This window comes from Anomaloglossus baeobatrachus, chromosome 2 (assembly GCF_048569485.1).
Source record: "Anomaloglossus baeobatrachus isolate aAnoBae1 chromosome 2, aAnoBae1.hap1, whole genome shotgun sequence".
NCBI lineage: Eukaryota > Metazoa > Chordata > Amphibia > Anura > Aromobatidae > Anomaloglossus > Anomaloglossus baeobatrachus.
Window position 1 is genome coordinate 401,702,241 of NC_134354.1, and position 26,996 is coordinate 401,729,236.

A 26,996-nucleotide genomic window follows, 5' to 3' on the forward strand; every position below is an offset into this window, starting at 1 on the left:
CTGGCCCTAGTCGTCCCAAGAACTCCCGCCCTGGCAAGGGAAGTCCACATCTGGCCATGTGTGGATCTAGCAGTCCTCAGAATGCTGAGCTCTACAGAACCACTTTCTGTGTACTCTGTGTGTAGGCAAAAAGATGCCAATTGGTGTTGGGGATTTTGTTATACCGAGCTCATGACTTTGATGGGCTACATGGCAGAAGGTTTACTAGTTCTCTAGTGGTAAAATGATTGTGTTTTCAACATGTGATTATCACAACTATGGCAGTCAGCCCAGTAAGTGACACATCACTTGAATCAGGGTTTCTGTCTCTACATTACATTATGCTGCTATGAGAGAGAAAAGAGAGGGAGTGCTTCTGTGAAGCTTCTTACTGACAAGTAATAATGCTTTAGTGTAATCCACCCACCTAGATGTGTTGTCCTACAGGCACAACACTGAAGAAAGCATGTAACCACAGGTACAGGATTTTCCCTGTGCGTTGGATAATGATGATGCCACCCGGGATGGTGTCGAGGAGATAGGGAGCTCTGTTTAGAGATGATCTGGCGGTGCAGACTAGAGAGGAGTGTCCTGTTATCTGCCACACAGGTACCAGTGTCCGCTGCTGTGTGGTGAGCATGCAGGGAGCAGAGGTCGGTGACTCGCCAACACGTGGTGTCTGAGCGCTTCATTCCACCGCTCACTCACATATGGTGAATTTATATATGGGGAGGTTTGACTCGCTCCTTATCGCGCAGTCTCCCCCGCCAACAGGCTATATTTATCTTTACAAAAGGTTCATAGATGACCTGTTCTTCATTTGGAAAAGTAATATTGATGAGCTATTCTGTTCGTTGAGAATCTCAATAAAAATCCCTGGGGACTTACCTTCACCGCCACCTACTCCGAAGAACAAATCCAGTTCCTGGATCTCAATATCCACAAGAATCCGGAGGGTAAGTTGAACACATCCCCTTTTTTTAAAAAAGTGGATGTGAAAAGTTACCTGGAATTTGGAAGTAGTCACCTACCCAGATGGATACGCAACATCCCATATGGTCAATACTGGCATATCCAGAAAAATTGTTCAAACCACTTCGCCTTTAAAAGGGAAGCAGATATTCTGAGAACCAGATTCCTTGAAAAAGGCTATCCGAAAGAACTATTTATAGATGCATTTAACAAGACAAAAATTGTTAATCAGAATGATTGCATCACCAAAATGAAAAACAAGCTCATCAATTCGATCAGATGTGATACAAATTCCAACAAAAATTTTAGATATAGTCTAATCACCACATTCAACAATTCATATACAAATATAAGAAAACTAGTTAAAAAATACTTGCACATATTAGTTAATGACCCACTGCTGAGGCTAGTTTCACACTTGTGTTGAACGGCATCCGTTGCTAGCCGCCGCCTTGAGGAATTACGGTAACCGTTGCAGGAAACTGTTTTATTCCTCATAGACTTCTATTAGCTACGGATAGCAACGGATGGCCTTGCGTTGCATCCGTCAGCCGACGCTGCGTTGCATCCACCTGGCGTCAAAAACGCAACCGGCAGGATTCCGTCGGCGTCCGTTTTTTTTTAGAATGGATGTCTATGGTGGCGGATTCCGTTAGAATCCGTCATTTGACGGATTCCGTTAACGCAACCGTCTTTACACAACTGCGCATGCCCAGATGTGTAAAGTCAAGGAAAAAAACCTATAACGGATTGCCTTCATTTTGTACGATCCTTTGCATCCGTTGTGCCACTATATGCAACGCATCCGTTGCATCCGTCACACAACACAATGCAACGGATGCCGTTCAACGCAAGTGTGAAACTAGCCTTACCACTTCCTTACCCAGCTAGCCTGTAATCATTTTTAGAAGAAATAAAAAACGTATTAGTCACTCGCACACAAGAAGTACCTATAACACTATTCTTACTCATGGCCCTGTGGGGTCATTCTGCTGTGGCCATCTTAAATTCCTGTGTTGCCTAAGTATAGAACATGGAAAAATATTCTTTATGTCTAATATCACACAGCAAATCAAAAAAGTCAGTGGAGCCTCTGTTAGGAGTCTCAACACAGAAACCAGCCAGATATCTCTCCGGGAAGGACCCAGCCAAGGAGTGGCTCTTTTTAGGAGACCACCATAACCACCATATTAAGTGGCCCTTTCAGTCAATATCCAACTTTTTGACAAGTTTAAAGATATGACAAGGGAAATACCAAGGCCAGGTATCCATCCACAGACAGCTGTTTTGGGATATTGCCTATCATCAGTGTGGAGTAGGATTCTGGCCAGGTGGAAGCTATGCCCAGTAGACCAACAAGACAAAACAATCACTGATCTCGGGGAGACCAGCCAGAGAAAACACTGCCGGCAGCCAGCGAGGGTGCTCAACACAGTGAAATCCTAGGTACATTGCCCCCTGGGAAATATGCAAATCAAAAAAGTCTGTGGAGCCTCTCTTAGGAGTCTCAACATAGAAACCAGCCAGATATCCCTCCGGGAAGGACCCAGCTAAGGAGTGGCTCTTTATAGGAGACCACCATAACCACCATATTAAGTGGCCCTTTCAGTCAATATTCAACTTTTTGACAAGTTTAAAGATATGACAAGGGAAATACCAAGGCCAGGTATTGGCTGGGTCCTTCCCGGAGGGATATCTGGCTGGTTTCTGTGTTGAGACTCCTAACAGAGGCTCCACGGACTTTTTTGATTTGCATATTTCCCAGGGGGCAATGTACCTAGGATTTCACTGTGTTGAGCGCCCTCGCTGGCTGCCGGCAGTGTTTTCTCTGGCTCGTCTCCCCGAGATCAGTGATTATTTTGTCTTGTTAATATCATACAGGACATTTTCCCAATTAAACAATCTTTTAATTGTAATAGCTCCTACATCCTATATCTGCTTGAATGTAGTTGTGAGCTGCTATACGTGGGTCGTACAATACAAACTATGAAGAAACGCCTTAATAAACATGGATCAAACATTACAAAAGGTATTTTTAACCACAGCGTTTCCAAACATTTCCTGACGGAACATGGTAAAAACCCAGCAGGCCTAAAAGTCACCATTCTTGAGCATAGTCCAGATTCCACTCCTGAGTATTTTTGGAATCTAGTTTGGAAGGAAAGCTACTGGATCCGGTGATTTTCCGAATCACGTCACATGCCCGCGGCCGGCCCCAGTCTTCCTGAGTCACTGATAAGAAAGCCGCGGAGACACCATCACGTGTTTCTCAACGCTGCCAGGAAACTAGCCAGGTATTTCACCGGGAAGGAACAACCACGGGAAGGGCAGTCTCCAGTCAAGGAGACCACTATAACAAACATGGTATCCATCCACAGACAGCCGTTTCGGGGTATTTGCCCCTCATCAGTGTGGAGTAGGAATCTGGCTAGTGGGGGCAATGCCTAGTAAAAGACTACTTAAGCAAGCATTGTTGACCTTAGGGAGATCAACATATCCACTGCGGAGACACCATCACGTGTTTCTCAACGCTGCCAGGAAACTAGCCAGGTCTTTCACCGGAAAGGAACAACTTTTACTTTTACTAGGCATTGCCCCCACTAGCCAAATTCCTACTCCACACTGATGAGGGGCAAATACCCCGAAACAGCTGTTTGTGGATGGATACCATGTTTGGTATAGGTGGTCTCTTTGACTGGAGACTGCCCTTCCCGTGGTTGTTCCTTCCCGGTGAAAGACCTGGCTAGTTTCCTGGCAGCGTTGAGAAACACGTGATGGTGTCTCCGCGGCTTTCTTATTTGCATACTTCCCAGGGGGCATTGCTCTAGAATCACTGCGTTGAGAAACACGTGATGGTGTCTCCGCAGTGGATATGTTGATCTCCCTAAGGTCAACAATGCTTTCCTGAGTCACTGGGCTGTGGGCAGCTCGTCACAGTCCAGCGTGTCTCCTGCTTGCAGCGCTCTGTTGTAAGGGAGGAGGGAGCTGATAGGTTATGACGCTGGGCTGTGCTGAGCGGTGAAACACCGCCCACAGCCCATCACTCAAGGAGACTGCGGCCGGCCACAGTGATGTCAGTGTGACGCCCCTGAACTATTCAGGGTGTCACAGGGTACTCCACTCTCTAGCCATTCGTGCAGGACTCAACTCCTCATGGTTCTGAGATCCTGACTTTTGATGTTGCTTCCACTAGCATTCAAATCCTAGTCACCTTACACCACACCCTGTCAGGCACACCAGTGGTGGTCTAGCTGGAATAGGGCCACCCGCCTAGGGGTCAGACAGACTGGTGGGAGGGACTTGGTGAGTTCAGTGTCAGCTTTCAGTGAGAGAGGAGCTGAAGTGGCAGCTCCTGGGGAGCTGGGAGAGGAGTTGAGTGGTAGCCCTCAGAGAATGAGGAGCTAGGGGGAGTTGGAGCTCCCTGGGAGACGTTGGCTAGGTCGCAGACTGTGGTCTGAGACCAAAGGAATCAGAGACCCGGTCACAGAGTATTGGAGAAAGGAGCGAGACTTTGTTTTGGAGAACGGTTGGCACCGGTACAGAGCACGGCGGGGTACTGGACCCTAGATCAGGGAGTAGCTTCACGCAACCTGATAATTAACCTGCGGAGGATAGTATCTCTATGAACTGTCCCCAAGAGCTCAGAGATCGAAGGCACCAACACAACGAGGGGGGTAGGGATTTCCAACCCATGCAGCCCACTGAAATCCCAAGTGTCAGCCATCGAAAGCACAGCTCCTCTACTTAGGTATAGGGAGCAGGACCCTAAAAGCTTCAAGCCGAGGGGTCACTAGGAAACCTCTAACATTAGTGCAAGGAGGCAGGTCAAGACCACCAGCAACATCAAAGGGAGCAGATTCCCGGACGACTTCCCCCAGAGAGGCAGCGGCACCCGGAGACTTGGTTTACCTTTTGTGTCAGAGTCTGCTTTGCGGTCGCATCACCACCAACACAGCCTGAGTGAGTACGCTGTCTCCCCCTGCTCCCAACCTGCACTGTGCTCCCCTACATCTCCACCATCCAGAGTCCCGGGGTCTACCCTACCCGTGAAGGGAACGTCATCTGGCTGCCCCACTCTATCCTCCCCCGGGTACTCCCATTGTCAGTGGCGGTACTCCCCTTACCGCGACCCACGGGTGGTGTCACAAACTCTTATCCCCTGTAAATATCCATTTGAAGTGGCCGCGAGCCCCCGGGTCCGGAGACCCTCGAGCCACAGCAGACCCCGAATCCGAGCAGTTCGACCGCTGTAGGGGCGGCACATCAGGTTGACAGGAAATTGACATGACATCACCGGATCCCCGAGGTCACGGAGCCCGGGGGTCAGGCATGGGGAACAGCGGTCTGCAATAGCACCTCTCACAGACACAATTGCCAACATAAAGTATTTGAGATTTTGAGAAAAACATTGTTTCTCATCATAATATCGATCTAGAGAATAAAAAATGTGGGTTAACCACCCCTTTAAGATTGAAAATGCTATGATGAAGACTGGGATCATCATGATTGCTGATCCCAGTAGCACTGTATGGATGACAGAAGCAATGATGTCTATTCCAAGCAGTCCTGTGTTGACAACCCTGGGATTAACCATGTCCCCAAGAAGGTAAAAAAGGGTACAGTAACATTCTGTAGTTCCATAACATTTGATGGTTTGAATGGTCCTTTCTTTTGGCCATCATAAAAGAAGGGGTTATAAATTAGCCATAACATTATGTGGCTGCTGCAGCACAGGAGGGGATTGGAGCCGCATAGTCATCATCACGTGGGTAGAAATTTGGAGAGCAGCACCATAATCCACTGCAGCTGGAGGACATCCTTTAGGGGTTGGCGGCTCACTCATCCCCATCTAGAATTCTCTCATCAACCAATACCTGGATGACAAATCTACATTTAAAAAAGCTGGAATAGAGATACCCACCACCTTATAGCCAATACTGGGGGTACTAGCCAAAGTATATAAGGGAGGCTAGGGGCATGATTTCTGGTCAACTACACTGAAGCAAAAGACCCACCATGATGAGGTGAGAGAAAACACTATCTCAGCAGCTTTACATTTAAAAGGAACACCACTCAAAAATATTGTTAGAGGCAACTGCCAGGTTATCAAACCATAAATACAAGGGAAGAGACAATATAGTTCATGCAATATTTTCCCTATGTGATATTGGGTTGGCATTTTTGTACGTCAAGTCAAGGTGAGATTAAGGCTATGTGCGCACGTTGCGTTTTTTCATGCGTTTCGGCAGCGTTTTGAACTGCAGCGTTTTAATGCCAAAACATGCCTGAGGAAGAGACCTGAGATGTTTCGAGAGCTTGCTTTATAACATCAGATTTTATTTTAGTTAGCCATTAAAAGGTATCACAACTACAACATTTTAATTTTGTTTCTCTCACTGAGATCAATCAATCATTTTTTTTTTTTTTTTAACTATATTTTTATTCAAATTTTTCAATAACATAACACTGGCATAAGCGAATTCAGCATTGTAAATTCAACATTACATTGTCATATTTGATCATCCCAAATTCCATACCAATTTTTAAAATCAATAACCGTAACATGGCAAGATAAAGCAAAGGAAAGCAGCGACCCCTTAACCCATCATTCTTATCATTCCCCCCATTGAACCCTTGTGAACATGGTAATGACATATAATAAAGAAGTCCCACTCAAATCGGTTATTTCCCCCTCTCCTTTTAGTCAGCTTTCGGCCTTTCCTCCCCCACCTCCAAGCCATCCAATGTATCCTTCAATTTTTCAGTATGATACCAGACTGTGTCTTTGAAAGGTGACATAATCCTGACTATCTCCTCCCGAGTACAATAGGCCAGTATGAATTTCTTCCATTTGTTAAAGTGCTGTCGTATTCTATCCGCCCTCCTTTCTGCATCCAATCCTTCTATTTCAAGAAGATGCATGAGCTGACCCAAGATCTCTTCAATCGCGGGGACCCTAGACTCCAACCAATTTTTTAGTATCGCTCTCTTGGCTGCCAGAAGTATCACATGTATAAGTCTGGGTGGGTTAGTCATCTTCCCTTTGGTATCGTTCCCCTCCTCCCAATGGTGAAAAATAGCGAACCCAGGTGAGAGCCGAACTTCAAGACCCCACACCTTTTGTATACAACTTTTGATCTGTGACCATAATGGACTCAAATGGGGGCAGGACCACAACCCGTGAAGGAGATCAGTTCCACTACTCTTACACTTAGGGCAATACGTAATCCTATCTGGCTTTGTTGCTGATGGAGGGAGATTAAAACCATAAATTGCCTTGTGCATAATTCTAAATTGGGTTTCTCGCCAATTCTCATTTAAAATTGATTTACGAAGAGCATTCCACCCTCCCCATTATTTTTACCCCCATAGACGGGTCCTCAAATTGTTTCTCCCAAGATTTAAATAAACCTTCCGGGTGCTGTCCTATTAATAGATCACGCATGGCTCCATAAAGAAAAGAGATAGATGATGAAGTTATTGAGTTCTTTACCAGACAATCAAAAGAGTTAAATACTACCTCCTGGGTCACATCATGCAACTGAGTCATAATACTATATCTCACTTGGTCATATTGGATTACTTGGTTAGGCCCCAGGCCATACTGCGCTATAATTTCATCTCTACTCAACCATCTAGGTTCTGAGGTGTGCAAGAGATGAGCAACAGTCCTTATACCCCTCACCTTCCACTCTTCAAACAGCTTATTGCTTGTCCCCTGCACAAACTCTGGATTCCCCCATATAGGCAAGTATTTGGATATTTTATGGGGAAGTTTGTAGTTTTTCCTCAACGCCTTCCACGCTGCAATCGTGTCTTTAAATAAGGAAGAGTGCTTGATTTTCACTGGGAGATTAGCCTGCCTAGTATGAAGCAATGCCACCAGATCCCAAGGTTGTGCATAGTCTCTCTCAAGCTCCAACGCTGAATAATGCCTAGAGCCTTTAATCCAATCCAGTATATATCTAGTCAAACAGGCTATATTGTAACCCCGAATGTTCGGCAAACTCAGACCTCCATGAACCTTAGATGCCATCAACTTCTTAAGCCCTATACGAGGGCGTTTCCCCCTCCAAATGAAGTGTGAAAAAGCTCTATTTAGCTGGACAATATCTTTATGCTTGAGAAGCAGGGGAAGTGTTTGAAGATGATACATTAATTTTGATATCGACATCATCTTAATTAGGTGGACTCTACCAATTATGTTCAATGGAAGGTCGTGCCATCTTTTAAGATCTTGCTCTATTTGGCTCAGAAGGGGTGGATAGTTTAGACTATAAAGGGTTGCCGGAACCTTACCTATTTTAACTCCCAGGTATGTGATATATGACTTAGCCACTGTAATTCCTTCAAAAGGGTTCTGCTCCCGTGTTTGAACATTTGTCCCTCCCAGGTATAGGAGCTCGCACTTTGACGCATTAATCTTGAAGCCTGAATACGCTCCAAACTCTCGCAAAATTTGTAAAATCTCGGGGACCTGCTGAGCTGGATTCGAAAGGAAAAGCAAAATGTCATCTGCAAAAAAAGCTGACTGAATTTGTCTATTATTTACAGAAATACCCTGGAAGGTGCTATGTGTAGATAACAATCGTACCAATGGTTCCAGAGCCAGATTAAAAAGTAATGGGGAAAGGGGGCAACCCTGTCTGGTTCCTTTCAGTAACGGAAAAGGGGCTGACAGATATCCTGGAATGTAAACTTGAGCCTTCGGATTTGTGTAAATTTCTCTAATGTAGGTATAAAATGACCCCGAAAAACGCATTTCATCTAGAACTCTATAAAGCCATGACCACTCAATATTGTCAAAGGCTTTCTCGGCATCTATTGTAAGCAAAGCGGGAGATTCTCCTTTCAGAGGCCGAAGGTTAACCCTATCCAGGACAAGAAGAACTTTTCTAATATTTAGTGTCCCTGATCTTTTCTGAATGAAACCGGCCTGTGCTGGGGAAATCAGTTGGGGAAGAATTATAGCTAGACGATTCGCCATAATCTTTGACATTATCTTCATATCTAGGTTGATAAGTGATATGGGCCTATACGAACCCGGATCCTTCGGGTCCTTCCCCTGTTTAGGGATCAATTTTATATATGCCCGGTTATTATTTTGGAAAGACGCATTACCGTCTAGTATGCTATTATACAGTTCTAGTAATGTAGGTAAGATCTCTTCCTTTACTGTTTTATAGAATTCTCCCGTAAATCCGTCAGGGCCAGGGGCTTTATAATTATGCATGGAGTTGATTGTCCCCAATACTTCTTCCCCCGTAATTTTAGCATTCAGAAAAGTGCGATGCTCTTCTGTGAGTCGAGGTAGTGTCACTTTAGATAAAAGATTATTATCAGGAAATTTGTCTCCCTTTTCCGACGAATAAAGGTTTCTATAATACGTGCCTAAAGTCTCAATTATTGTCTTAGGGTTTTTGTGTATCTCCCCCTTTTGATTTTTTATTTGCATGGGTCCCTGAGTTATAGTCCTATTTTTCGCTAAGTTGGCCAGTATTTTCCCTGCTTTATTTCCAAAGCGATGTAATGTAGCTTCTTGCATTGACCTAGCCATTTGTTCCCGTTTTTCCGCCCACTCATTAAAAGCTCTTTGGGCTATTACCCATCTATCTCTATGGTCCCTATCAGGATGCTTTTGAAAAGAAGTATATGCTTCCCTCAATTTATGGGAGGTTTCAGTAAATTTAAGATGAGCCTTTTTCTTCAAATAGGAAACATGTGCTATCGTTCTGCCCCGTAATACTGCCTTCGCCGTATCCCATAATAACATAGGTGTGTCTTTATGTTGATCATTATGTACCATAAATTCCGTCCACCATCCCTTTAATTTCAAGGAAAAATCTTCGTTATCTTTAAGGAAGGAAGGATATCGCCACAGATAGTCCGTTCCTCTGGGATAGATGTTTGCTAGGTCTAGCACCACCGGGGCATGGTCAGAAATCACCAAATCCTGGATAGTAGCTGAGTGGAGCGCACGTACCAGGTTCCCTGAAATAAGGAAGTAGTCAATGCGAGACCAGGAGCTATTAGCATGTGAATAGTGTGTAAATTCCCTATCCTGAGGGTGCAGTAGTCTCCACGCATCCCATAAGGCCGTGGCATTTAACAGAGGACGCATAACTTTATCATGGCCGCGCGGTACATTTGGGAGGCCTTTAGCATTTTTCCTGTCCTCTAGCACAGATACCACCGAGTTGAAATCCCCCCCAATTATTAGATTAAAATGGGCATGTTCTAAAATTTTGGCCTCAAGTCGTTGAAAGAATGATTTGTTGTTTTCGTTCGGGGCATAAATATTAAAGATTTTCTAAATTCCTCCAGGTATCTCCACTGAGACCATCTGAACCCTACCTTCCGTGTCCGCATATGTTTCCAGGACTTGATGTTGTAATCTCCTACTTACTAATGTAATAACCCCTGCTTTCCTTTTAACTGAAGATGACCCATAGACTCCTCCAACCCACAATTTCCCCATCCTCTGCATGTCTGAACCTTCCAGATGAGTTTCCTGAAGGAGCGCAATGTCCGGTTTGAGGCGATTAAGGTGGCGTAATATCTTAATTCTTTTTTGGGGGGAACGTAACCCCTTAACATTCCAGGTGACTATTCTCATAAAGTGCATGTAATAAATGGAAATCCTGCCTTTCGTTTACCATGTTTTTGCTGCCCTCCTTTGCCAAAAAAAAATTCAACCAATTAGACAATTGAACATAGTGCTCACTTGCAATAACAAGAGTAGTAGTAATAATAATAACTCTGTGTAAAATCTCTGCTACTTCACTTGAATCCAAAATCCCCAAACATTTCAAACATCTCCCTCCCCTCCCCCCCCCAACTATACCATAATACTCAGACTTCACTTTTTTCTGATCATCTTCCAAGCTCAGTCAACCTTATACTTGTATAGCATTTCACCAATATAAAGGAGTGTCCCACCTACAAAGAAAGAGAGAAGGAAGAAAAAAAAAAAAAAAAAAAAAAAAAAAAAAAAAGGTTCTCTTTCCTTTCCTCCGCCTCAGATTTCTTGAACTTTTTCCACTGCGGCTTCTCCAGCCTAAATCAAAAACAGGTGTCCCACCTTGAACTTCATACATCCGACATTTGTCTATTTGTCTCAGGTTCCCTTAAGTTCCTTGTTTTGTTGTCTCCGGTCCTTCGGGGAAGCTGTAGCGAGCTTCACAGAGCTCCCTTTGGTCACTCTCTGGTTCGGTGAGTCGTTGCGCCCTTGTCCTGGAGAATTCCTGAGGTCACGAGGACTGTTGATCCGCTCAATAAAGGCCTCTGCCTCCTTTGGACTTGAGAAAGAATTGTAGGATCCATCCTGATGTCTGATAATCAACGTTGCCGGGTACTTTAACTGGAAGCGTATATTTCTCTTAAATAAGGCAGAGCATATGTATGAGAATGCCCTCCGCTGCCGTGTGACCTCCGCAGAAAAATCCTCGAAGAGCAAGATGCGCAAGCCTTTCACCTCCAAGGGATGTTTCAATTTCTTGTATGCCTGTAATATTTCCTGTTTATCGGAGAAGTCCAAGTATTTCATTATGACTTGTCTTGGGCGTCTGTTATTTTCACTCTCATCACCTCTCCTTGGCGGACCAATGCGGTGCACCCTTTCCACTTTTCTCCTTCCTGCTACTCCCAGGGTTGTAGGAATAGTGGATTCACACAATGTACGTAGCTCACCAACCGGGTATGTTTCAGGCAGGCCGACAATGCGCAAATTGCTTCTTCTGGAGCGGTTCTCCAGATCGTCCACACGGTCCCTCAGGATCAGATTCTCCTTGGCCAGACGCATGACTGTAGTGTGGTCAGAGCTGAAGTCCTCCTCTAACGTCGACATTTTGGTTTCCATAGCCGCAACCTGTTCCACCGTCTCATCAAGTTGGTTCTGTATGGCACTGAGAGCTTTTGCTATTGATGCTTTAATTGTAGCGGAGATGTCAGGTAGCAAACGATTGGCGACTTCATCAGCCAGACGCTTATAATCCATACCCTCCACTGTTTTGAATACATCCGGGGTCCCCGTGGAATCCTCCATCTCCATCTGATGAGTATTCTCAGGTGACCGAGGGACACTTAATTCTGTATGGGCAGTCACAATCTTTTTTTCACACTGTACGCTGGATGTATGAGGATTTTGTGTTTTGGAGCTGCTACGCAGCAGGTATCTTTCCATCAAATAGTGAATGAAGGGACGCAAGTTTTGACACTGATTTAGTGTGGGTTGTCAGACAAATCTTGATTCTGCTCCCCCTTTTGTTTATTCTTACTTTCACCCCTTTCTCCCCCCTGCCAGAGTTATATGAATTCTCACTGTCCTGAAACTTTGCAGGGATGTATGTTTAAACTTCCCTCCTTCAGCTTCTTTCACTTTCTCCAGAGCTTTGCACTGATTCTGTATGCCTAGAGATTCAGCACCTGCTTGTTAAGCACAGGTCTGGACAAGATGGGGGAAGGGCCCAGGGATTCCCGGCGTTTTAACTCTGCTCTTTGCAGAACTTGTCAGTAGCGTGTTGTTTGCAGCTGATATCTTATCAGGACTCCAGGAGATTTATTATTCTGCTGCCGGTTAACTGTTTAGTGCTGGGGGAGTGAGTGCAAGGTAAGCTGTGTCCTGCTCTCTGTGTACAGATCTGATGTTAGTGCAGGGCAGGCTCCGGCGCCATCTTTATCACGCTGCCAGATCTTGAGAGGGAGGGGGAGAGCGAAGTTCACCGCGCTGTTTCAAGTGATTATCTCCACGGCTCCCCATGAACATCCCTGCATTCAGCAACTTCACTCACCGGTGGTATGGAGCGGGGGAGGCTGGTGGGATGTCCGGTATATATGTCAGAGCTGCAGGGAATGACAGAGCTCAGGCGTCCTGTGTCCTACATGATCAGCGCAGGAGCCGGAAGTCAATCAATCATTTTAATGCCAAAAGGCATGCGTTTTGATTTTCAAGCATAGTCTATGGGAAATGGGGATCTCTTGTGCGCACTATGCTGTTAAAAATGTTGCGTTTTAGTTGCTGAAATTTTGGCAAAAACTCAGTGTTTAAAGAAGCAGCATTGTCAATTGTTTTTGCCATTTTGGCAGCGTTTTGCTAACATTGGAGTCAATGAGAAGTTGCAAAACGCAATCTACTTTAAAATTCTAGCGTTTTTACATGCTTTTTTGATGCAGAAAACATGCTTTTTGGACCAATTAATTGCATGCGTTTTAGACAAAATATTAATGGCATGATATGTCCCTTTACACACTCACATAGTCCGACAATTAAATTTAGTAAAAACAATAAATAAATGTAATTTTCTGCATAAATATTAGCACAAAGTTATCATTTTAATAAAATAAGCCTTTTGTATGATTTTAATATTGATATTTGTTACAATTTTTTTCTTTTTTTTTATAGTGTTTAAATGTTTAAACTTTATTTAGCATTGTATTTGTATTCAAAACTGATTTTAAGCAGTGAAAAAGCAGGTAAGTCGCTAAAATGCGGTAAAAACACACGCGTATTTATATATTTACTAGAAGGTGGCCCGATTCTACGCATCGGGTATTCTAGAATTTACGTATTGTGTAGTTAATGTATGATTTTTGTTATATATATATATATATATATATAAAAATGTTGTTGTGTGTAGTTACCAAGTGTTTGTGTAGGGCGCTGTACATGTTCTGGGTGTTGTCTGGGTGTGGCGGGGGGTGAGAGCCTTGTTGTATGTGTGTTGCGTGTGTTGCGTTGTTTGTGGAGCGCTGTGTGTCTGTAGCGTTGTGTGTTTGTGTGTGTGTGTTGCGCGGTTTGTGTGGCTGTGTTTTGGGGGGAGGTATGTTTTGTGCAATGTGTGTGTGTTGCGTGGTGTGTGCGTATATTTATGTATGCCGCGGTGTTTGTGTGTTGGGTGTTGTGTGTGCAGCGTTGTCTGTGTGTGTGGGTGTCTGTGTAGGGCGGTGTTTGTGGTTCCCAGTGTGTGTGTGGTGTGTTGTGTGTGTTGGGGGGAGGTGTGCACCTCCCATCGTGCTCCATCCCCCATGCTGCGCACCCCCCCATCGTGCTCCATCCGCCATGCTGCGCACTCCCAAACGTGCTCCATCCGCCATGCTGCGCACTCCCAAACGTGCTCCATCCTCCATGCTGCGCACTCCCAAACGTGCTCCATCCGCCATGCTGCGCACTCCCAAACGTGCTCCATCCGCCATGCTGCGCACTCCCAAACGTGCTCCATCCGCCATGCTGCGCACTCCCAAACGTGCTCCATCCGCCATGCTGCGCACTCCGAAACGTGCTCCATCCCCCATGCTGCGCATTCCCCATCGTGCTCCATCCCCCATGCTGCGCACCCCCCATCATGCTCCATCCCCCATGCTGCACCAGCATCAGCCTCTCTGCCCCCAGCATCAGCCTCTCTCCTCCCAGCATCAGCCTCTCTCCTCCCAGCATCAGCCTCTCTCCTCCCAGCATCAGCCTCTCTGTCCCCAGCATCAGCCTCTCTGTCCCCAGCATCAGCCTCTCTCCTCCCAGCCTCAGCCTCCCCCAGTATCAGCCTCTCTTCTCTCAGCCTCCCCCCTCCCAGCCTCCCTCCTCCCAGCCTCCCCCAGCATCAGCCTGCCCCTCCCAGCCTCCCCCAGCATCAGCCTGCCCCTCCCAGCCTCCCCCAGCATCAGCCTCTCGCCTCCCAGCCTCCCCCAGCATCAGCCTCTCGCCTCCCAGCCTCCCCCAGCATCAGCCTCTCGCCTCCCAGCCTCCCCCAGCATCAGCCTCTCGCCTCCCAGCCTCCCCCAGCATCAGCCTCTCTCCTCCCAGCCTCCCCCAGCATCAGCCTCACCCTCCCAGCCTTCCCCAGGATCAGCCTCTCTACTCCCAGCCTCCCTCCTCCCAGCCTCCCCCAGCATCAGCCTCCCCCTCCCAGCCTCCCCCAGCATCAGCCTCTCTCCTCCCAGACTCCCCCAGCATCAGCCTCTCTCCTCTCAGCCTCCCCCAGCCTCCTCCAGCATCAGCCTACCCCAGCATCAGCCTACCCCAGCATCAGCCTACACCCTCCCAGCCTCCCCCAGCATCAGCCTCCCTCTGCATCAGCCTACCCCAGCATCAGCCTACCCCAGCATCAGCCTACCCCAGCATCAGCCTCTCTCCTCCCAGCCTCCCCCAGCATCAGCCTCCCCCTCCCAGCCTCCCCCAGCATCAGCCTCTCTCCTCTCAGCCTCCCCCAGCATCAGCCTCCCCCTCCCAGCCTCCCCCAGCATCAGCCTACACCCTCCCAGCCTCCCCCAGCATCAGCCTACCCCAGCATCAGCCTACCCCAGCATCAGCCTCTCTCCTCCCAGCCTCCCCCAGCATCAGCTTCCCCCTCCCAGCCTTCCCCAGGATCAGCCTCTCTCCTCCCAGCCTCCCCCAGCACGCCGTGCTCCTCTGCCGACACTCACAGATCCGATCGCATACGCTCACACACACACACTCACACATCAGAACACACTCACACACATCCGATCGCATACACTCACACACACACTGAAGATATCGCTCATACACGCTCACAATCACAACATCCGGAGATACCACATGCTTCTGGCCATGTGATCCTCCGGCAGGTCCTGGAAGGCCACTCCACAGTATCGCCGCCGAGAAGCAAGCGATATCCCAGGATGTTGTGAGTGTGTAGATGCGATGTGATGTGTGTGTGAGAGTGAGTGGGATCTGATGTGTGTGTGTGTGTGTGTGTGTTGTGTTGTGTGTGCGAGGGTATGTTCCGCCGCTGCAGGACCTTGATGCGCTGGTAACTATGCTACCATGGTTACCAGCGTAGCCCGTCCCCCGCTCGCACGGGAGCCCACACCAGCATACGGCGGCAACCCCAGCAATGCGAGGGTATGTGTCGGCTGGGTTGGCGGCGTACGCTGATGTGGGCTCCCGGGGGTACAGCACTCACGGCGGCGTACGCTGATGTGGGCTCCCGGGAGTACAGTACTCACCTGGGAGTCGTGGCTCCGTGTCGGTTCGGGGAATGCGTGCGGGGGGCGGGGCCAGAGCGAGCATGCATTGCGTGAGGGGGGCGTGGCGTGGCCGAGTTGCCAATGCGTGCAGGGTGCCGGGGCGAGAGGCCAATCCGTGTGGGGGGCGGAGCCTGGGCGAGCGGCCAGCCAATCCGTGTGCGGGCAGAGCCTGGGCGAGCGGCCAATCCGTGTGGGGGGGCGGGGCCATGGTGAGCCCAGTGGCCAATCAGCTTTGTGTCACCGTAAGGACACAATTTTGGAGCAAGACAGACAGACAGACAGACAGACAGACTAAGGCAATTATATATATAGATAGTGTTTTTGTGGTCAACACCAAATTTGACAAAGACAATTTCTGCCAGAGGATGCAGTTAGAACTGCAACTACCTCGACGCAAAGTGCACACATAACCTTAATGTTTGTGCCAGGTTATTTTTCAACTATCGAGCATGATCTATTTATTAGAAGAACATGGTTTCAAAGTGCCAAAATATTAAACTTTCTTATAACTGTGTACAATGAAAACAGATTAACGAGCAAATTATTTAAGTTGGATGGGTTCTATATACTCAAAGAAATCCTATTGGAATAATATACTTTGTGTGTATATGTATCTATATATATATATAATTGCCTTATTCTGTCTGTCTGTCTGTCTGTCTGTCTGTCTTGCTCCAAAATGATGTCATTACAGTGACAACCGTCGCATTGGCCACTCGGCTCGGCCCGGCCCCACCCCCCACATGCATTGGTCGCTCAGCTCAGCCCGGCCACGCCCCTCGCACACTTTGCCCGCTTGGCCCCACCCCCCACACACTGTGCCCACTTGGCCATGCCCCCTGCACACATTGGGCACCTATACACCTCCCCCACAGGTCTACTCCACCTATTAGACACCCCCCCAGGACTACACCTATTAGACTCCTCCAGCCAGGACTACTCCTCCTACTAGACTCCTCCCCCCAGGACTACTCCTATTAGACACCTCCCCCCAAGACTACTCCTCCTATTAGACTCCTCTGCCCCCTGGACTACTCCTCCTATTATACTCCTCTCCCCCCAGGACTAATCCTACTATTATCCTCCTCTCTCCCCAGGACTACTCCTTCTATTATCCTCCTCTCTCCCCAGTACTCCTCCTCCTATTATACTCCTCTCTCTCCTGGACTTCTCCTCATATTATACTCCTCTCCCCCCAGGACTCCTCCTCCTATTATACTCCCCCCCCCAGGACTACTCCTCCTATTATACTCCTCTCACCCCAGGACTCCTCCTCCTATTATACTCCTCTCTCCCCAGGACTACTCCTCCAACACACACACACACCGCACAAAACATACATCCACCCCCCAAAACACACACACGCACCCCACACAAACTGCGCAACACACACAGCACCACACACACAACGCTGCAGACACACAGCGCTCCACAAACAACGCAACACACAAACAACACTGCTCTCACCCCCCGCCACACCCAGACAACACCCAGAACATTTACAGCGCCCTACACAAACACTTGGTAACTACACACAACATCTATATATATATATATATATATATATATATATATATCATACAGAAAACCATACATTAACTACACAATAAATTCTAGAATACCGGATGCGTTTGAATCGGGCCACCTTCTAGTGTATATATATTTGTGTGTGTATGTGTGAGTGTGTGTACAGTATGTATATATACTGTGTGTATACTGTATATACTGAACTCTACATATATAGTAATTATTTCTTTATTTTTATTTTATTTTTTATTATAAATCTGATTTAAAATATCCTTTTTTATTGTTTGTTTTATTTTTAAGGTGGGCTCAGGTCCCTGCGTGTAAAAACCTCTCCATAACAGAGTGTAACTTTACCTGTGTCCTAAAATTCTGGGATTTGAACCACACAGTACGGGTGCGAAGTATCTCATCTTCCATAGCTTCTTCATGGGTTCAAATTCAAAATATACAATACATATTTACAGGTAGGTGTTACTTAAGTTATTCGCATACGCTCACATATATTAAATGCAGCCGTGTATCTTTTACTCTAAAGCGTTGAGGCTTTGCATGGAGAACATACTTTGAAAAGCCAGCATTAGACTGTGCATCTCGAATGCTCTGGACAAGTCGGCCAAGATATATAGGGCTTGATTCACTAAAGCTATCACTCCAGACTTGTGTAAAAGCTTTTATAAATTGCTAAAGTTAAGCACAACTCTAATCACTTATTGACTGTACTATAGGTTTCAGTGGGGGAAATAATTCATTGATCCCTTGCTGATTTTGTAAGTTTGCCCACTGACAAAGACATGAACAGTCTATAATTTTAAGGGTAGGTTAATTTTAAAAGTGAGAGAATATCAAAAATAAAATGCAGAAAATCACAATGTGTAAATTATATTAATTTATTTGCATTTTGCAGAGAGAAATAAGTATTTGATCCCTCTGGCAAATAAGACTTAATACTTGGTGGCAAAACCCTTGTTGGCAAGCGCAGCAGTCAGACGTTTTTTGTTTGCGCACATGTCAGGAGGAATTTTGGTCCACTCTTTGCAGATCATCTCTAAATCATTAAGATGTTGAGGCTGCTGCTTGGCAACTCAGAGCTTCAACTCCCCCCATAAATTTTGTATGGGAATAAGGTCTGGAGACTGGCCACTCCATGACCTTAATGTGCTTCTTTTTGAGCCACTCCTTATTTGCCTTGGCTGTATGTTTAGGGTCATTGTCGTGAAGGAAGACCCAGCCACAACCTATATTTAATGTCCTGGCGGAGGGAAGGAGGTTGTCATTCAGGTTTTTATGGTGCATGGCTCTATCCATTGTCCTATTGATGCGGTGAAGTAGTCCTGTGCCCTTAGCAGCGAAACACCAGCTAAACATAATGTTTCCACCTCCATGCTTGACAGTGGGGATAGTGTTCTTTGGGTCATAAGCAGCATTTCTCTTCCTCCAAACACGGCGAGTGGAGTTAATGCCAAAGAGCTCAATTTTTGTCTCCTGTGACCACAGCACCTTCACTAGATTACTCTCAGAATCATCCAGGTGTTCATTGGCAAGCTTCAGATGGGCTTGCACATATGCCTTCTTGAACAGTCGGACTTTGCCGACACTGCAAGATTTTAATCCATTACAGCGTAATGTGTTATCAGTGGTTTTCTTGATGACACTGGTCCCAGCTGCCTTGAGATCATTAGCAAGTTCCCCCAGTGTAGTTTTAGGCAGATCTCTCACCTTCCTCATGATCCTGGATACCCCACGAAGTGAGATTTTGCATGAAGCCCCAGATTTTGTATTTCTTCCATTTTCTTACTATTGCACCAACAGTTGTCTCCTTCTCACCCAGTGTCTTACTAATGGTTTTTCCAGCCTTGTGCAGGTCTATGGTCTTGTCCCTGAATCCTTAGAAAGCTCTTTGGTCTTGCCCATGTTGTCGAGGTTAGAGTCTGACTGATTAATTGAGTCTGTGGACAGGAGTCTTTTATACAGGTGACAATTTAAGACAGCTGGCTTTAATGCAGGTAACGAGTTGATTAGGAGCATCTAATTGTTCTGTAGGTCCCAGAAATCTTAATGGTTGGTAGGGGATTAAATACTTATTTCTCTCTATAAACTGCAAATAAATTTATATAATTTATACAATGTGATTTTCTGGATTTTACTTTTGATATTCTATTTCACTGTTTAAGTTTACCTACCTGTAAAATTATAGACTGTTAATGTCTTTGTCAGTGGGCAAACTTACAAAATCAGCAAGGGATCAAATACTTATTTCCCCCACTGTATATGCTCATTTTGTTTTTTTTCTCTTGGGTTTTGTCTGTGTAATGGCCTTAGTGAGAATGTGCTTCTATTGCACATATACCAAATCATGCTCTAACTCATTTTTTGGGTGATTTTCTGTATTTTGTTGTTTTTTTTTTTGTACCCTGTACAAATGCGGACATGGTCCCTCCCTTTGAGCTAGGCATTGCATCCATATAGCTTCCCATGTATAGATGGATATAGTTCAGGCCTTGTCCTTCTCTGCCTTTATTCACACTGATGTCACTAATAGAGATGAGCGGAACAGCGAACATTTGGTCACTGGGTTCAGCTGGACTTTAGATAAAGTTCTGTTCTGGACCCGGACTTGACCTGAACCCCAACGGAAGCCACTAATTGGGCAGTTCGGGTCTTCGCCCACATGTAGTCAGCCATAAACAGATCACTTCCAGGGGCAGGGTTTTTCCATTAATTTTTTATTTTTGTGTGGTGCACTCTACATCTGATAACCCTGTTGTTACCCCCAGTGCAGACCGATCAAACACTGCAAGTGGCTCACACTGGCCTGAGCACCAAGCGTACCCGAGCACAGTGATGCTTGTTCAAGTGGTGTTCATAAGTAAAGCACCCGAACTCCAAACTCGAACTCTGTTTGTTAATAAAAGTCCGAACACCGAACCTCTGGTTCGCTCCTCTCTAGTTTCACACAAGGTAAGGTTTTAATACTAGAGAAGGACCTTCCCAATTGGGTACACCTTGTTGCAGTGGGATGGCTTAGAAAAAAGTACCCTATGTTACTAAGGCCAGTTTCACAACTCCTTCTTTTTGCCGGTTTCGCGGATACGGCGCGCTCCCGTACAGTGAATACAGTACAATGACAGCGCAACAAGCGCCGGACACGTGCTGTCATGTGACCGGCGCATGTGACCCGGAAGTTACAGCGCTGTCATTGTACTGTATTCACTGTACGGGAGCGCGCCGGATCCGCGAAACCGGCAAAAAGAAGGATGTGTGAAACTGGCCTTAGGCTGGTTTCAGACGTCCGTGTTTAATCAGGTACAATTCACACGCATGGTTATAGTCATACGTGTGTCATACATGTGTCACACATGTGACATCTGTGTTTGCATACGTGTGATAGGTACCAGAGTGAACACGTGTCTGTGAAATAAAAAGATTTTCTATATTTACTTGTATCCGGGGCTATTCTCTTCGGCTCTGCTGCCTCCCGCTCCTGACCGCCGCTCATTATATTCATTGATTATTCACCGCACTTGGGAGCTGGAAACCGGAGCATCGCAGGGACAGCGCTGGATACAGCACCGCTGAGGACAGAATCGCGGGGACAGGTGAGTATTCTTCAAGCACAGTGACATCCAGGAGGTCATTGGAGTTCCCAATGAACTCTGATGACATCCTGATAACACCCCCCCCTACACCCGCTCTACAGCTTCACGGGTTCATCAGAGTTCATTGGGAACTGTGATGAGTCCCCGATACTGTCCCCGCGATGTTCCGGTATCCAGGTTCTCAGTACACACACTGACACACACACATGTATACACTGAGCACTTATACACATATATGTATACACAGACACATAGACACACATAGACACACATAGTGCACATGCATGTATACACTGAAAACACACACACACACACACACACACACACACTGCTGGATACTCACCTGTCCCCAGCGATGCGGTCCACGCCACTGAAGTCCCCAGTGCTGCTCCGGCTTCCAGCTCCACAGGGCAGTGAATATTCAGTGAGTATAATGAGCGGCGGTCAGAAGCGAGAGGCAGCAGAGCCAGAGACAGCATTGCTGGACACAGATGAATATAGAAAATATTTTTATTAAAAAGACCCGTGTTTTCCTCGGTACGTGTCACACTGATGTCACACGGATCACATCAGTGTGCGATCCGTGTGACACCTGTGCTGACGGACAAAAACAGACATGTCTCCGTGTGTGCATGCGGGGTCACGAGAGTTCACACGGTCTGTGTGAAAGCATGGACGTGTGAGTTAAGGCCGCTTTACACGCTACAATTTATCTGACAATATGTCGTCGGGGGTCACAGTTTTCATGACGCACTTCCGTCATCGTTAGCGACGTCGTTGCGTGTGACACCTACGTGCGACTCCGTACAATCGCAAGTAGGGTGAAAATCGTTGCTCGTTGACACGTCATTCAGTTTAAAAATATTATTCGTCGTTTGGAACGCAGCAGACATATTGCTACGTTTGACACCCTGCCAATGACAAACAACATCCACACGACCGCCTTGGTCAAACAATATTTCATTGAACGATGTAGCCTCGTTTGTGAGATGTGTACGTGTGACCGCTACAAAACGACCTATGAGCGATCTCGGCAAATCGTAGCAACGATCTGGGCGTGTCACATCGCTAACGAGATCGCTAGCGTTATCGTTGTGTGTAAAGCAGCCTTAACAGTAGAGAATAACATGGGTACGTGTGACATCCATGTTAAAAACGAATGTCACACGTAACTGAAATACGGACATCTGAAACCAGCCTTAAATGTACTACTACTATTTACTTATTTACGGTATTATAGGGCATATGCTCACTTTTGCTTTTCCTCTTGGGTTTTGCAACTCTGAGTTTGGCATAAATTTTGTGACTTTGCAACACATCAGTTTCTCCCAGCTCGAACAAGGTTGGGGGGAGCTGGGATCAGCGTGTGGTAGGGGCAGGATGCCACAGCTTCTCTAATTCATAACAAGCTATGGCAGTCTCTATGCCAGAAATCCCATTCCAGTACATTCCTGGAGTGGACTTTATGGCATAAAACAAGCCATTTGTCAGATGATCCAGATTCCATAGAGGTGAGCACCTCATCGTGAATCGGGAGTGTCTGACTCCGGGACGTCCCTTCATCAAGAGCGACATGAACAACACCGCAGCGTTTCAGAAAAAAACATACACAGCCACTCTTTTAAGTTAGAGTTATAGAGATCCTTGAAGCATTTTGGGATTTGCACATGGTACATTTGATGGATGTCACCTACTTATATTTGTAATATATCTATATATGTGTTGTTGCTTTTGCAGTGGATCCAGATCCTCCAATTCTAATTGTAACTCAAGGAGATGAATTTGTAACAGTTAACACTTCTGAAAATTTTCCATTCTGCTTACCACAAATCATCTTTAAGAGGTTTTTGAGCTATGTTGTCGTGATGATGAAAAAACACCATCCAAATGAGGTACAGAACATGTATATGCCCTTTAATAGAAAAGAAAAACATAATATAGTATAGTTTTAATAGTGCTGAAACTTAAAAGTAAAAAATATAAGCTACAAGATGATACAAATCTTGTAGTTTGGGTAGACCTAACGTCCCCACTTATTGATGAGTGGGCACTCACTTTTGTGGTTACCACCTTTTTTGTTTTTCCTTCTAAAATTAAGAGTCTATGGCTTATCCAAAATGTAGGGGTCATGCACTGAAATCCCTGTGGGTGCGTATTGCCAAATATGAATTTTACATATACAGAACTGTACAAATGTTTTAGGCAGGTGTGCAAAAAAATGCTTCAAATGAAGAATGCATTAAGAAATAAACCTTTAATAGTTTGCATTTTGTGAATTGATAATGAAGTGAATGAAGGAAGTAGAAATCTAAATCAAATCAATATTAAGTATGACCACACGCTGCCTTCAAAACAGCATGACACCATTAATTCTTCAAGATACACTTGTATACAGAAATTGAAGGAATTCTACAGGGACATTGTTCAAAAGATCTGTGGATGTTGTGTGACGCCCCTGAACTAGTCAGGGTGTCACAGGGTACTGCACTTCTTTCTCTCCTGGTGCAGGACTCAACCCCCCATGGTTCTGGGATCCCAACCTTTGGTATTGCTCCATCAGCATTCAAATCCCAGCCACACCTCACACCACACCCTGTCAGGCACACCAGTGGGTGGTCTAGCAGGAACAGGGCCACTCGCCTAGGGGTCAGGCAGACTGGTGGGAGATCAGCAGTAGTTCACCAAAGAGTGAGGAGCTGGGAGTAGCAGCTCCCTGGAGTTCTGCAGTAGCTCCCAAACAGTGAGGAGCTGGGAGTTGGATCTCCCTGGGGACTTTTGGCTAGGTCGCGGATGGTGGTCTGGGACCGAAGGAGTCGGAGACCCAGTCGCAGGGTATTGGAGAAAGGTGCTAGGCTTAGTTTTGGGGAACGGTCGGCACCGGAGTACCAAGTAACCGAACCGGTACCGAGCACGGCGGGATACTGGACCCTGGATTAGGGAGTAGCTTCACGCAACCTGATAATTAACCTGTGGAGGATAGTATTTTTATGAACTTTCCCCAAGAGCTCAGAGATCGAGGGCATCAACACAAAGAGAGGGATAGGGCTTTCCAGCTTTTGTGACCCACTGAAATCCCAAGTATCAGCCATCGAGAGCACAGCTTCCCTACTTAACAGTGGGGCGCGGGACCCGACAGCTTCAAGCAGAGGGGTCACTCAGAACATCTAAAATACAGTGCATGGAGGCAAGGTACAGACTATCAGCAATACCAACGGGAGCGGACTCCTGGACGAGCTCCCCTAAAGTGGCAGTGGCACCCAGAGACTTGGTTTACTTCTGTGTCAGAGTCTGCTTTGCGGTCGCATCACTACCAACACCGCCTGAGTGAGTACGCTGTCCTCCCCTGCTTCCAATCTGCACCACGCTTCGAAACACCTCCTTCATCCAGGGTCCTGGGGCCTCCCCTACCCGTGGAGAGAGCGTCATCTGGCTGCCCCACTCCATCTCCCCCGGGTACTCCCATCGGCAGCAGCGGTACTCCCCTTACCGCGAACCACGGGTGGCGTCACAAACTCATCCTCTGTAAATACCCCCCTTTACATTTGAAGTGGACATGAGCCCCCGGGTCTAGAGACCCTCGAGCAACCCGCGGATCTAAGCAGTTCGACCGATGCAGGGGCGGCACAGTTGTCTTGTAAAAATCACCCTATCTCTTCACAGATGTAACGATCTTGAGATCAGGACTCTATGGTGGTCATATCACTTCCAGCACTCTTCTTCCTTGGTTGTATGTTCGGCTCCAAATTTGTTTTGCCGCAAACCAATGACACCAATGAAACGCCTCCCTGACAGTATTGCAAAAAAGATTAGCGTCTGTCTGTCTCCACATTGAAGTGGGCAATGTTGAGGACCGTAGCTGCAGTAGTTAGCTAAGGAAACTTAGAGTAGCAGATGAGACACCTCATGCTTACTTCCTTTCAAATTTTGAAGATGTCCTAAAATATTACAAGCTCAGAACTGGCTGGCAGCAGCTAGTGGGACCCAGGTATCTACTGTTCGGTGAAGTCTTAATGGAAGAATTTTAGCCAAAAAAAACACTCTTTTTACATGGAAATAAATCCAAGTGACTCATCTATGCATGAAAACATAGGAACTGGGTGCAGAAAAATGACAGCAGATGCCCTGGACTGAGAGGTCAAAATGTGAAATATTTGGCTGTAACAGAAGGTAGCTTGTTCTCGTAATGGCAATCTGTCAGCAAGTTGTTGGTATGTAATCCGAGAGCAGCATAATAGGCTAGAAAACCTGATTCCAGAGATGTCACTTACTAGGCTGTTTGATGTAGTTTTGATAGAATGCTTGTTTTGTCTGATGTAAATATAGCAGAGCTAAGACTTCTGAGTGGTGTATGACCCCGCCCACACCACCGACTGGCAGCTTCCTGTATACACTGTGACTTGTCAGCAAACTGCTAATCAGTGGTGGGCGCGGAGTTACAAGATTAGCCTGACTGCCCTGCATGTGAGACCTAGTCCTGTAGTGTTAAGGTGGTGTCACACACAGCGATGACGACAACGACGTCGCTGCTAAGTCACCATTTTCTGTGACGTAGCAGCGATGTCCCGTCGTTGTCGCTGTGTGTGACATCCAGCAACGACCTGGCCCCTGCTGTGAGGTCGCCGGTCGTTGGTGAATGTCCTGCTTCATTTTTTGCTCGTCGCTCTCCCGCTGTGAAGCACACATCGCTGTGTGTGACAGCGAGAGAGCGACGAACTGAAGTGAGCAGGGAGCCGGCTTCTGGCAGCCTGCGGTAAGCTGTAACCAAGATAAACATCGGGTAACCAAGGGAAGCCCTTTCCTTGGTTACCCGATATTTACCTTAGTTTCTAGCGTCCACCGCTCTCACGCTGCCAGTGCCGGCTCCTTGCTCTCTGCACATGTAGCTGGAGTACACATGAGGTAATTAACCCGATGTGTACTCTAGCTAGGAGTGCAGGGAGCCAGCGACCATGTAACAACGCAGCAGCGATCCTGATAAGGTCAGGTCGCCCATCGTTATCGCTGCTGCATCGCTATGTGTGACCCCAGCTTTAGTTTCCTGCTGATAAAATACTGATTGTATTAAAACTACAGCACACAGCCTAATAAGTGACACATCCCTGGAATCAGGCTCTTGTTCACTATATTATGCTGTTGTCAGATTAAATAGTAAAAACATTACCAACAGATTCCCTTTAGGGCTAGATAGTGGTACAAAAATGGGTGCCTGCAGGTAACAGTGAAGTATGGTGGAGGACCTGTGTAAGGGTACAGTTCCACTTGTGTATGACTTCTGAGAGTATCGCATCGATATCACCTGGCACGGCCTGACGCTCTCTGGACACGAGTGTGCAGCTGCATGGAAATACAGCTGACCTGCTCCTGTCAGGAGATTGTACGCCGTGGCGGGTGATACCGATGCGAGACTCGCCGACTCATACGCAAGTGGAACCTTACCCTAAGTCTGAGTTGCATTTTAGTAAACTAACTTGGGAAATGGGTCAAGATTAATGGTCTCCTCAATGCTGAGAAATTCAAACACATACTTATCCACCCTGGAATACCCTCAGGGAGGCATCTTTTTGGCTTCAAGTTTATTCTGTAGCAGGACAAAGACTCTAAACATATATCCAATGTCATTAAAAACTATCTTCAGTGTAAAGAACAAGAAGTCGTAGAGTGGATGATGTGGCCCCTTAAGAACCTTGATCTCAACATAGAGTCTGACAGGGATTATTACTTCCAATAGGTGGCGCTGCGCTAGAGTTTGTCTCCATTCCTGGAGAGATAATTTGAATATTTCCTAGAGGGGCGTGGCAGCTATAAGTCCCCTTACTGGCAGCCAGACTGGCTTGCAAAGTCTCATTAAGGAGAATAGTGTTCCCCCGTGGTCCCCACAAAGCTTCTCATAAGCCAGATCAGACACCCCATACTTTGCACTGACGAGGGGCAAGCATCCTG

At 46.4% G+C, this 26,996-nt stretch overlaps 1 protein-coding gene across 1 annotated transcript in view; it reads left to right on the forward strand.

Annotated features, from left to right (window-relative positions):
• Window positions 1-26,996, forward strand: part of IFNLR1 (interferon lambda receptor 1) — a 137,774-nt gene that overhangs the window by 91,823 nt on the left and 18,955 nt on the right. The window contains exons 3-4 of the mRNA XM_075334112.1: window positions 17,761-17,924; window positions 22,794-22,948. Of these exons, the coding sequence (XP_075190227.1) occupies window positions 17,761-17,924; window positions 22,794-22,948 (319 nt within the window). The remainder of the gene's footprint in view (window positions 1-17,760; window positions 17,925-22,793; window positions 22,949-26,996) is intronic.